The 13,721-nt window shown below is 38.8% G+C and overlaps 1 protein-coding gene across 1 annotated transcript; it reads right to left on the bottom strand.

The window, feature by feature from the left end:
* Nucleotides 1-3,056: 3,056 nt before the first annotated feature.
* LOC119995527 (zinc finger BED domain-containing protein RICESLEEPER 2-like) lies at nucleotides 3,057-3,854 on the bottom strand. The gene has a single exon (XM_038842045.1). The coding sequence runs from the start codon at nucleotides 3,852-3,854 to the stop codon at nucleotides 3,057-3,059; it is 798 nt and encodes a 265-aa protein (XP_038697973.1).
* Between the last annotated feature and the right edge of the window lie 9,867 nt (nucleotides 3,855-13,721).

Below are 13,721 nucleotides of genomic sequence, written 5' to 3'. Positions count from 1 at the left end.
AAGGCATATTATAATACATGGAATGCACATAATTAGATGGGGGAGGCATATGATACGCAGGAGGCATGTTGGGAGGTTGATATACATTTTGCGGGCAAATTACGTTGTATTGTCTTGTTGAAGTGGTTGAGGTGCATTTTGCAAAGCATGCTCAACTTGAACATTTGACAAATTTTGTGCATTTGGCGCATTTTGGGCATTGCCAATTTGGGCATCTTGCCCATACACCGAATTCATCGACTCATCAATATTCACATGTTGCAAAAGACGACGCAATGCATCAAGATTCATGTCACTCCCACGTACACTCCCTGCATCACTTGCATTTATGTCACTACCTCTCCAGTCTCTATTAGACCCACAGCTACTAACATTATCTCTAGGTTGAGACATGATGGCAAGGAACAGTAGCAAGTAGCACACAAAAGTAGCAATCAACCAAGTCAAGTAACACAAGATTTTTTTTCAATCAACAAACAACCAAGAACAATATCAAGCAAGAACAAGAGCAAAGATAGGAATAGAACAACAACCAATCTTAGGAACAATAACACACCAAGATGTAGCAAGTAGTGATAGAAAGAAAAATGCGTAAAGATCTTTCGAACAACGTATCACTACCAAGCAGCAAACAAGGTGGCATCCATTACCCACAGGAATCTAAGTTAGCCCCATCTGCAAAGTTCTCCTCACAATTTTTTTTCTCTCTTTTCAACAATTACACTAGAAAGCAAGTAAAAGGGAGGAACGAAGTTACCCTTGAAGCGTGACCGTGCTTCTTCCTATTTGATGGTATTTAATAGCATAAAGCTAGCATCTCCAAGCCACCCAGCTCCGTCTTTGACACTCGCTTCCCCTACAACGACGCCAAAAACTTGACCGACACCAAAGTGTGTGTTTGTACTTATCCCAAGTGTAGTGTATCGGCAAGTAATAAATCGGTGAGTTTGGTATTGATCCACGAGGAAGCAATGCAAATTTGGTGGTGAATGATATGCAAATGACTAGCTAACACTAATAAACGCAATGAATAACAAATAAAAGCAAGTAAATGAAATGGGCCAAATAACTTGGTAGCATGAGTGATTTTGTAATCAAAGTAAGCACGAATTGGATTTAAAACAATTAAGATATTATGGATTAATGTTCAAGGTATCATCGCAAACACATACAACCATATACAATGAATTGTGTGATACTATCAATCATGCATATGCAAAGAGAATTGAGATATAAGACTCTTATTCATACACGGAGGCCATTGGGTCTCTTAGTCTACGATGAACGCAAAGGGATAAACACATAATATTATGGATTAATGTTCCCCCTTGGGGCTCGACTTTGCTAACACCCTAGTTTTACACTCAAAGACAAATTAACCATAATTCTCCCATAGACATCCCTAAAGTAACCCAAAACCCCATCATCAATACACATAATTAATAGCTATGCAATGGATTACTCAATTAATTAAGGAAATCATGCATTGGGGTTTAACACTTTTCACTCAAGCACATCAAATTAAATCCCTAGACTAGACAATCTAAGAATAAATCAATATGTCATTCTATTGCACCTAATCACACAACTATCACAAAATTAAAAGAGAGGGATCGAAGCTACGACCCTTTGAACATGCTTTGAGTAATCAAAACCTTGCACTCACCGCTAGGGGTGTAAATATCGGGTTTCAGTCCGGTTTCAAACTGAAACCTAAAAAACCAAATTGATTCGGTTTGTATTCTAACCAAACCGGACCAAACCGTTGATAAAGTGTAAACCGTTATAAATCATATCGAAATATTCAGTTTCGGTTCGGTTTATTCGGTTTAAACCGGTCAATACAGATTCTTCATACAAATCTCAAATCTGGGCAGTTCACTCAAAATATTACAGTTTACAGAGTTCAAAAATTATGGTACAAAAACTGGAAAATGTTCAAATAAGACTTCAAATAGACAAATACAAGATATCAATCATACTCTAACTCTAGGCTATCCAAAACAGTCCAAAAGTCCACTTCTGATACAATAAACACCAAATACATTAGTTCAATAAGACATAGGGCCATAAGCCACAAAGCAAATAGCCAACAAAGAGGCAAGGCCAAGCCAATCAGCCAAAGATCACCAGACCAGTCAGTCAGTCACCATCACCTATAAGAAAAACAATAAAACAAAGAATGAAGTGTTAAAACATCACACATTAAGAAATAATAAGTAATGTTGAAACTTAAAAATTAAGTAAGACTATATAAATTATATAGTCACATTCTCATACCTTTTCCCAAAATTGAGTCTTAGTTGGCGGTTGTTGCACCATTGTTCTTATTCCTAGCCATCTCTATAGTAAGAAGAAGGAAGATTCAAATAAACATTCATAATTGATAATTCATTCATATAAAGTACAAAAAAATAAAGCTCTTAGTTTTATTTTACCTTGTTCAAATGCCTCTTGCTCTCCCAAATCTTCCTCCATTAATTTATGAAAAGGTATACTTCCAATACAATCCTCCACAGAAATAAGCGATTCAACAATGTGAGGGGTGAGGGAGCTCCTAAATGAATCCAACACTCGTCCACTTGTACTAAATGCATATTCGGATGCCACTGTAGAAATTGGACTTGCCAAGAGGTCCCGAGCTATAACCGAAAGGATAGGAAACCTAGATGAATTAATCTTCCACCAATTCAACACATTAAAACTATCTCCATCCTTTACATTTTCAATGCCTTCTCCTAGATATTTATCCAACTCAGATAGGTTTTCTCCACCTCCAACTTCATAATGCAACATTCTAAACCTAACTTTTGCTCGATTTTCAGCCGACTGTTCCTCAATTCTAATGGCAGCAAATGAAGAAGAAGATTCACTTGGAGGAGGATTTTGCACCAAATGCTCATTTTTGTATTCATTAAACATCTTGAACGTGGTGGACTTCACCTTCTCAGCAACTTCAATTGTAATAGATTCTTCATACATCTCTTTCAATGCCAGAGTTACATATTGCAACTTGTATCTCGGATCGAACACAACCACAATAAAGATCAATATGTTTAATTTATTAGATTTCTCCCCCCGCCCCAATATTTTTCACATTTTGCAATCATCCTATTAGCCATCGAGCTCATTTGAGCATCATTAGAACCCTTCATCTCATGTAACACATAATACAGTATATTCAAATCATGAAAGAAATGATTAGAAGTAACATAAGAAGTGCCAGATGCCTTCAATGTAAGCTCGTAAAAGTAACGAAGAAAAGTCACAAATCTTCTGACTTTGCTCCAATCTTCTTGCTTTGACATTCCACATTCTACTGATAGCTCACTCATAATATGTGGCTCTAACTCCTCAAATCTTTCAAATGCATGTTCAAACTTCTGAGCAGCTTCTAACATCAAGAAAGTCAAGTTCCATCTAGTGCACACATCTAAGCACAACAAGCTCTTACTTTTAATTCTTTCCATCTCTACACATTCTTTGAACTTATGAATCCTTGCAGATGAAGCTTGAATAAATTTAATCGCGTCACGAACTTGATTAATAGAATCAATTGTTTCTTTCATGCCTTCTGAAACAACTAGGTTGATTATGTGTGCAACACATCTCATGTGCACATAATTACCTAGTGCGATACTAGCAAATCTCCTCTTCAAGTAGTTGACAAGATGATCATTGGAACTGGCATTATCGACTATTATAGTGAAAAGCTTCTTGATCTCCCAATCTTTTAAGCAGTTCTCTATTACTCTACCTATAGCCTTACCTCTGTGGCTAGTAATTGACCCAAAGTTGATAATCTTTTTCTGTAAATTCCAGTCACTATCAATGAAGTGAGCAGTGATGACCATATAACTCTACCTTTGTTGTGATGTCCATGTGTCTGTGGTTAAAGAGACCTTTGAACCATTGTTTTGGAAAATCTTCTTCAATTTTTTGGTAATATCATCATACTTGTCAATCACCTTCTTCCTAACAGTAGGCCTTGTAGGAGGATTGTACCTTGGACACAATGCCACATAAAAACTCTTAAACCGTGGATGCTCAATGAACTTGAATGGCAACTCGTATTCAACTATCATACAAGTTAATTCATCATTAATGACCTTTGAATAATACTTCCATGAGGAAACATCCCCTTTCCCTATTTGATTGAATGCCAACTCTGTTTGTTGACCACTTGCCCTAGGCTTGCGTGCATCGCATCAAGTGTTGCTTAAGTGTGAATGTTCCATTCCTCGATGAGTGGCACTTGTATATAATCCCACAATGATTGCAAGAACATGTTTCTCGATTTGGGGACTTAGTAAAATCATTCCACACATCAGACCTCTCATTCAATACTTTTCTTGTTAGCTTTTTTTGAATTGTCCCCGCACTTTCTAGGGTGATTGGTGTAGGCATAGAGCTTCCTTCACCTCCAAGTCCTTCACTAGGTCCACCACCCCCACCTTCTGCCACTTGCTGTGGCAGTTCTTCTTCTTCCATTGAATCTTCATGGTCAAATGAGTTATTGACAGAGACCGATTGAGAGCTCGACATCTAGAAAATATTGAAATCCAATCATAATCATGGTAAAATAGCTACTGTCTACTGCAGTATAGACTAGGCAAATAAAACAAGTAAACCACGTCCACGTGATACACAATTACACAGCTTAAGCAAAAGTCAAACATGAAATGAAGAAAGAGACAAAACTCAAAAGTATTTGATATTTTGATTGCAGTGCAAAGAACCTCGAATAGGCAAAGAAATACGAATAAGTTAAAGACAAAGAAATACGAATAGGCACATAATGTCTATTGCACACATACTGTCTAGTGTCCACTGCAAATTACCCAATAACATACTGTTGGAGATCGAAGGGTCTACTGCACAACAGCTTTAGGTCAAAGATTGATGGGCTTACCTCTTATCGGTGAGGCTAGTTGCAACGACTGTGAGAGTATGACGTTGACGCACACGACACGGCCACAACCCCCAACCCCCAACGGGCAATGGCGCAACTTGACCTCTCCTCTAGGGTTGTCTCAGTCTCACGATGACGAAGTCATGATCTATCGATCTCACTCTCAAGTCTGAAGTCTCTGTCTTAAGTCAACAACACTGGTATGGTCTCTCAAGTCTCATCTCTATTCTATTGGACTGGGCTAAATGGAAAATGGGCTTCAAGGGCTTGGGTTACATATTTACATGGGCAACAACAACTAGGCCAGTGCTGTACAAATAAGTGAAATAACTTCATATATATACTTCGGTCTTTCGATTTTAGATCGAAATTTATTTTTCTAAATCGAACCGAAACCAAACACCGAAAAAAATAAATTTCCTACACCGAACCCAAACTGTACACCAAAAAACCGGCCCGATCCCCAAATTTCGATTTGGTTTTCGGTTTGTGAAACAATTTGGTTCTGTTTCTTCCACCCCTACCCACCTCTCGGGACTAGAAACTAGAAATGGAACTTAGCCACTCATTATAATGAGAATAAACATCAGTTTTATAGATGAAAATCAATGTTTACAATCAATATCACAAGAACTAAGCAAAACCCTAGAGAGAGAAAGACAAGGAGGCTAGATGTTCAAGAGTGAATAATGAAAAATAAGAAAAGAATCCCAAATCCTAGGGTTTTCCCCTCCTTTTACAGTAGAAAATACCTAACTACCCTTACAAAATCGTCCCCCATTGGTTACATATTCAATTTGCCCCAAATGCCCTTGAAATTTCGGTGTAGAAAATTGCCAATCCGTGATAGGTGTCCGAAAACTTAAGGGATGTGTCCGGACACTCGAGCTGGCTTTGGCTGCTTCTGTTTCATTTTTCAAAGGAAGTCTCCGGACACTTCAAGAGGGTGTCCGGACACTTCATGCGTCCTCCAAGTTGATGAAGCCTTTGTCTTGATTTATGAAGGAAGTGTCTGGATGGTACATCAGATGTCCGGACACTGTTGATGTAAATTATCGACAATCGAATTGTGGAGAATGAATGGGCAAATATAAGACAAAACAGAGAGATTTTATGTGGTTCGGCTTTTAGCCTAGGTCCACGGTGCAGAATGATATGGTATTTTATTTATCACTTGTGAATACAGTGCGACTAAGAAATCCCAATCCGAATCCCCCTCCACCCTCCTAATGAACTCCTTTTATGCTTTTCTTGAGCAGTTACCAGCAGTTGTGGCAGTTAGAGAAGTTCATAGCAGTTTGGAGGAATTTACGATAGTTTGGAGGAGTTTGTAGTAGTTTGCAGTAGTTTCGGCTGTTACCATTTAACGAGGAACTGCCTTATCTTCAGCTTCATCCCTTAGTTATTGGTTCGGCCTTATTTGCATCGGCTTCGTACTGCCTTGATAAGACCGAGTCCTTTTTGGACTGTAAGTTTTGGTCTGTTTTATGTTGTTGGGCTTCGGGGCCCTAGCCTCTGTTGGGCTTTTATTATTGTTGGGCTTCAAAGCCGTAGCCTCTGTTGGGCTTTTATGTTGTTGTTGGGTTGAACATGACCCATATAATTTGTTGAGGTTGACTTTGACCCCTACACTTTGCCCCCTATTTTTAAGTTTGATTTAAACTTAAAAATATTTTGCTTGGGGTTGCGTCTTCTTCAGAGCTCTTCGTCTCATCATCTTTGTTTGCAGTTTTTGCATTTTTTTACTATTGAAGTATTTCTGCAATTGCAATTTCAGAGCAATGAGATTAACAATGAGAATATATTTGTCAAAATAAAACATAAATACTTCATACATGGGAATAAATATGCAATGGTATAACTCTTAACGAGCCCAGGTACGAATAACATCATTTATGATATTCATTGCATTCCCAACACGGGCTACAAGATCTAAAAGAGATTCTTGTAATCGATAAACGTTTTGATTTCGAGAATGACCCCAAGCGTTATCGCGAACTCTATTCAGCGCATCTCTGGCCGCTCGAAGCACATCCGTATAAGATTGGTTTCGTTCGTACTCATTTTGTAGATTTCTTTCGGCTTCTTCAAGAAGTCCTTTTAATCCTTCGATGGAGTTTTGAGGATTTTCTTCATACAGTTCTTCAGATACTACAAATATTTCAACGACTGAATCATCTGGTTCATCGTTGTTTCGAGATGTGGAACCTTCTCCTTTGGCCTCTGCCTTTTTTTAAAGATGAAGGGTCTTCGTTTCTTGCCCGTTTTGAAGGAATGAGATTCTCTTTCTCATCCAATGCTCTTTTTACAGGAGTGGAGTCAGAAGAACTCATCTTGCTGAGTGTTTGAGAGATTTTTTGGAAGGAAACAGGAATGTATTCTCCTTCTTATCGTCGTGTATTTAAGGATGAAAGGTTCACGTTCAAAGAAGCAGTTATTCCTGAAAAACGTGGGGAAGCTAAACGGTTGCACAGTTTTTTAGAGACCATGGTGTCTTTTCGTATTTCGAAATAAACAATTCAAATATCCCGCCTTTTATATTTGTTGGAAATGAAATGGAACTTCGTAGAAATTTTCTTGAAATAAAATTTGGAAAAAAGGAAAATGGACATGAATTTTATTCTAGGGTGTAAAGAACACTGTCTATTCCATCTACAACAGATCCAAGTTGTACTGTGATCTCAGTGATTGCTTCGTGCAATTTATCTGGATCATGACTACTTGCTTGTCGGCCCCATGACATATATCGAACGCCTTGTATGGCATGTTTTGAGACCATAAGTTGTCTTCTGTAGTCTTGAACTTTGTCAGTTGCTTTCTTAAGTCTCCTTTTGGTTTCCATCAGAGCTTTTTGTAGAGATTCGATGGTTTTCTGGTGATTGTCCTCGTATACATCTTCTCTTATAGGGGAGAGGTTGAATCTAGGATCATTTCCATCTTTATCTTCTTTAGAAGTAGAACCTTCATCGGTTCTAGATCTTTTCGTAGGTGGAGAGTTAGGAGTATCCATCCTTGAAGATTTCTTGAGGAAAATATTGTTTTCTGCTGATTCTTTCTTTTGAATATTTATACGAATGGAATATGAAGGAAGTTTCTTTTTCCTTGGAAGTTGTGATAGATAATGGGGAGATGGACGGTTGCGACATCACTCCACGTCTTTTCTCGAGGAGTTGGAATGCCTTTTGGTTTGCTCGAGGGTTAATTGATCAGAATTGATATTTATTGGAGTTGAATTATTTTTGGAATTTTTGGGAAGCTTCGTCTTCCTCTAATAAAGCTTCGTCTTTTACCGGTGAGATTTTTGCTTCACCTAAAGGTTTCATCTTTGACAGAAATTGAATATTTGGAATGTAAAGAGGAGATTCTTGGTTTGTCTAAGAACTTTATCTTTGGCAGAGATAAACATGGAATAGTATTTATAAATAGTTAAAATTGCTCAAGCTTTTAAGGTATTGGCCATAAGGCATGATGCATTCTAACTAGATTATTCTTCATAAAAAGATTGATGTTTTGTAAAGCTTGTCGTAGCTTTTCAGGATCATCTTCCATAGCAACATTTTCTAACATGTCTAGAAGCCGATAAAGTGACCTCCCAGCCAATTTGTAGGCTCGGGTAAGCTCTATTATCCTTCTTTCTACTTCTTGGAGATCTTTATCCAAACGTATCAGCAGATCTTGCAGATCGGAGACTTGTTGATAAGGATCATACCCGTCGGGGTATAGCTTCAACTGTTGAAATTCTTCTGCCACTTCAGATGGTCCTTCATCTGACTTGGTTGGTTTGGACATTACTTTTCGGTACTCAGGCTTGATAGGAAGCTTGGAGGAACTCATGGCTGTAGAGGTTTTTTGATTTGGAAGTGGTGTTTCTTTGGGTTTTCTCCAGTATATTTATAGGAAAAAGAGCGCAACTTTAGAAGTTGAATCGTATTTCGATTCTAACTAGCCTTTTAGTGCTATGATGTAGCGCCGCCATTTTCGCCACTTATCGAGAAGTTACTTTTGATCGAACGGCTTTGATTAATTCGTGGAAGAACGATTTCCAAGGAGTTTTAACTTTTGAATTTTGAATTTACTATTTAGTCCTTGGGGGTTTTTTAATGGGTTTAAGACACGGTTCGACTTTCGGTACGTTTCTTGACTTTTTCTTTTTCGAGTTTTCGATTATTGCTTGGCTTGGTTCCTCTGAAGAATTCATTGATAGGTATGAGCGAGAGAATGAAAGGGACGAATCTAATTTCGGTCCCTCAATCATTCCGAATGAAAGTCCGGCTGTTATAGATACTCAGGATGAGTTTCCTGAAGGTGATATACCAGAAAAAGAACTAGAAGATCAATCCACTAATCTTAGGGTTTCGTCTTACTCTGAATCTGAAGGAGTATCGGGTCAAAGGATGATTAGTTCATCTAGGGTTAGCTTTTTACCAACTACTCGTTCAAAAAGTAAGACTCAAAAAGTTTTGGAGGATGAGGTTATAGTAGACAAGGATCCTGCTTCTGTATTAACGGAAGAGGATTTAGATAATGTTAGGGTTGAATTCAGAATTCCACAGGAAATAGAAATGCGAATTCCTGGTTCTAGCGAATTAGCTTCTTATGAATTTCCTGGATGGACTGTAGTATATGCTATAACATTAAGGTGTGGATTAAGGCTTCCTTTAGGACCTTTAGTTAAATCTGTGTCAAAAATTTTTGGAGTTGCCCCCTGTCAACTTATGCCTAATTCTTGGCGTATTTTGCTATCTCTAGAAGCTTTAAGTGCAAAATACAGTCTTACTTTTGGTCTTCATGAATTTCTTGCTGCTTACTCTTGGCAAGAAAACAAAAAGGATGTAGGTAGATATATGTTGTCGAAGAAGGATAAGGAAAATTTGATTGTTGGGACGACGTCCAGTGATCATAACTGGCAAAAGAGATATTTCTTGGTGAAAAAGGAAACTCTTTTGGAAGATGACGATGCTATTCCTAGTTCTTGGACAATTCAAGGTATAATTAATTAAGTTTTCCTTTACTTTTATTTAATTGCTTTATGAACATTTATCTTTTAATGGCAGGCAAATCTCCTAAGACAACTATTACTAAGGAGGCTCAGAGGAATTGTCAGTTATTTTTAAAGTCAGTTCCTCGTTCTGAAAGAGATTGGAAATTCTTTTCCTCAAAGTATCTTTTTGAAAGTAAGTTGATGAAATATTTACAATTTTGATTTTGTTTCTTATTTCTATTAATTTCTTTTCAATTTTTCACAGGACCCCATATGGCTCCAAGAGTAATCGTTCCTTTGAGTCTTAAGGAGATTGCTGAAAAGAAGAATGTCCAGAAAAGTTCTAAGGAGAAGAGGACGAAGAGAAAACATGAATCTGTCTTGGGACTTCACAGTGAGTTAGGAACAATTACTGAAGTAACTGAGACTTCTGAAGTTCCTGAGGGTGACATAGATGATGATTCCACACTTATAAGGAAAAATAAAATCAGGGTATCATCTCCTTCTCTAGTAGGTGAAAGTGCGGGATTGAGCAAGGAGGCCGATGACATCATTCAGGTTCCTGATGATGAAGTGAGAGAGGAAACCGGGAGAAGAGAAGGAAAAGATCCAGTTCATCCAGTTTCACCTCTGAGAGCTTTGCTTGAAAAAGAGTTGAGACTATCGGGTGTTGATCTTCCGTCTAGTCTTCCGGCAAGGAGTTTTGAGATGTCGATCCCTAACATCCCTCTTTATTCGAGGCCTGCTGAGTTATTTCCTGATTTGCATAAATTGGCTTATCCCCTTGGTTTCACCCCTCCTAAATTGACTCTTGAAGACGCTTCTATTTACAACATTTCTCATGCTTTTCAGGTATTTTCAAAACTTAATTTATTTATATTTCTATGTTAAATTAAAAGTAACCTTCATCTTCTTCTTTCAGGCTTTGTCAGTTCAGCTTTACATTGATAAAGAAGTCGAAAAGTTGAGTGAGGAAGTAAAGAGTCTTTGTCTTTCCAGCGGACTTTTGCAGGCCAATATTAAAAAATTTTCGGAGGCCGAAGAACATGATAAAAACCTAAGGATGGAGGCCGAAACTCAATTGGAAAAAATGAAGAATGCTGCTGCTGAAGCTTTAAAGAAGGCTGAAGATAAGTTCAATGAATTGGACAGAAGGCATATTGCTTTGAAGACTAATTTCACAGATCAGGGCAGACAATTGTCCAACATAATACAGCAACAGAAAGCTACGGAAGAGCAACTTTCAACTTTTAGAGTCAAATTAGAAGAAAGTGAAAACAAATTGAAAGATCTACAGGAAGTTGACTCTAAACTGAAAGATTGCGAAATTGAATTAAGTGCCTCCATTGAGAAAGCAAATCGGCTATTAGACGAATTGACAGAATCAAAAGGGGATGCTGATTTTTATAAGGGAGAATGTGCTCTAGCCGCTGGAAAGGAAAGAATCAAGGCCTTGGGGGAGGTGATGATGCAATATAAGGCCGGTACTTTAAATGAAGGAAAAGTTGATCGAATGATCAAGGAATATGAAGAGTTCAAGGTCATCGATGCAATGCAAACTTCTGCCTCTGAAGCCGAAGACGACGTTTAAGCTTATATTTTAACTTTTGTAATCCTATATTGATCAAGGGTGGTTGTACTTTTGTTGTTATTTTATTATCTATGCAACTTTATCTTTGTTTTTTATTTTATTTGGCTTGTCCTGGGAAGGTTAGTCTGGTCTTTTCCTGGAAGGAAGTGGTCTTGTTAAACCTAGGGTCGTTGTTTTGTGTAAAGGGAGTTGGATTATAACAAAGAACATATTGGGTTGTTGGGAAGCCTAGGCGGCGGCTCTCCTAATTCCTGTTTCTATCATCAGACTTGAATAGAGTGGTGATTTGTTCTGTATCTCTTTCAAGCTGTTGTTTATTGAGTTGTTGCAGTTACAGAATATTGATTGCAGGATTCCTGGGGTGGTGTTAGATTTCATTGACTTCTTGGTTTACTGGTCTTGTTGGTGTTGCTGGGTTCTGGAGTTCTCTGAGTAGCTGGATCCTAGAAATTACTTTACAGTTCGTGTGTTTGGTGACCGGGACCCTTTCTTCTTAGTTTTCTCTGTGTCAGATTGGTATCGAAGCTCTTCAATGGCTACTCGGGCTCGTGGTCGGCGTGGTGTGAATCCACCTCGCACCCGTGACTTACGCGATATTGAAGTAGATGAACTCAAGCGGCAGGTTGAAGAACTCCAACAACAGTTAGAGCATTACCAGTCCTGGAGAGGAGGAGAGTACAAATTCTAGTCAGGATGAAGGGGAAATCAATCCGTTCCACGCTACTAGTGAACTGATTACTCCTTCAAAAAAATCTCATTATCGAAGAGAGAGCTTTGACTTACGGGTGGATATTCCTGACTTTGACGGCATGGGTTCACCAAATGATTTTATCGAGTGGCTTCACACGGTTGAGCGAGTATTAGATTACAAGGAGGTACCTGAGTCTCGTCAGGTGAAGGTAGTGGCCATAAAACTCAAGAAACATGCATCGATCTGGTGGGAACATCAAAAGAGAAGGAGGTCCCTTGAGGGAAAGAGTCGCATTGCTTCGTGGGATAAAATGCGGAAGCTCCTTAAGCAAAAATTTTTACCTGACCATTACCGTCATGATGCCTTCTACAAATTCCATCATGTTACTCAAGGTGATCTGTCTGTAGAAAATTTTACTGCTGAATTTGAAAGCTTGATGATTCGATGCGACGTTGTTGAAGTGGAAGAACAAACAGTCACCCGTTATCTTGGGGCTTTACGACCTGAACTGCGTAATGTGGTTGAGTTGCAACCTTATTGGACTTATGCCGATGTGTGTAAATTGGCAGTCCGCGTTGAGAAGCAATTGCAACACTCCAAGAAATTGATAGCTCGACCAAGCCGAGAACCTGTTGTGACTCGTCCTGGTAGTGTTTCCTCTAAGTCTACTTTTCCTGGGAGTTCTTCATCATCCTCCCCCTGGAAACCAGAATCGTCTGCTATTCATTTTGGGGCAACGACTTCTTTTCCCAATCGGAGGTGTTTCAAGTGCCAAGGTATAGGTCATATAGCTTCTAGTTGTCCTAACAACAAGATAGTAGCTTTGGTGGAGGAGAGCACTGGTAACGGGGATGCGATTTATGGTGAACCAAAATATGATGTAGTAGATGAAGACGTGGATGAGGACATTACATTTGCAGATCAAGGTGAGGCTTTGGTCATTCAGAGAAGTATGAGTGCAGTTATTGACAATGATCTTGCTTGGCTTCGTAACAATATATTTCATACTAAGTGCACTTGTCTGGGAAAGGTATGTGAGGTGATTGTGGATAGTGGGAGTTGTGAGAACGTAGTGGCTCAAGCAATGGTAGACAAACTCAAACTTCCTATGGTCGAACATCCCCAACCTTACAAGTTATTGTGGCTTCGCAAAGGTAATGAGGTGAGAGTGCACAAACGGTGTCGAGTTCCTTTTTCTATTGGGTCGAAATACTCTGATGAAATTTGGTGTGATATCATTCCTATGGATGTGTGTCACTTATTACTGGGTCGTCCTTGGCAATATGACCGCCGTGTGCTCCACGATGGGTTTGGAAACACTTACTCTTTCACAAAGGATGCTGTCAAGATCACTCTTGGTCCTTCGAAGGAGGTTGTTCCTCGCCCTGTTTCACCAGCCAAGAATTCTTGGTTATTGTCCCGAAGCGACACCAAGATTGCTATTCGTGAGACTGGTCATTTAGTGGCACTGGTGATGTTAGAGAAGAATCAAGACCATGTTGTCATCCCTTCCTTGGTGACACCCTTGTTACAAGAATTTATTGAT

This window comes from Tripterygium wilfordii, chromosome 3 (assembly GCF_013401445.1).
Source record: "Tripterygium wilfordii isolate XIE 37 chromosome 3, ASM1340144v1, whole genome shotgun sequence".
NCBI classification, from domain to species: domain Eukaryota; kingdom Viridiplantae; phylum Streptophyta; class Magnoliopsida; order Celastrales; family Celastraceae; genus Tripterygium; species Tripterygium wilfordii.
The sequence above is the reverse complement of the archived record's forward strand: the minus strand, read 5'-3'. Positions and strand labels throughout refer to the sequence as shown.

Coding starts and splice junctions, on each gene's coding strand:
- LOC119995527 (XM_038842045.1), bottom strand. CDS start 3,854: ATGGTCATCACTGCTCACTTCATTGATAGTGACTGGAATTTACAGAAA.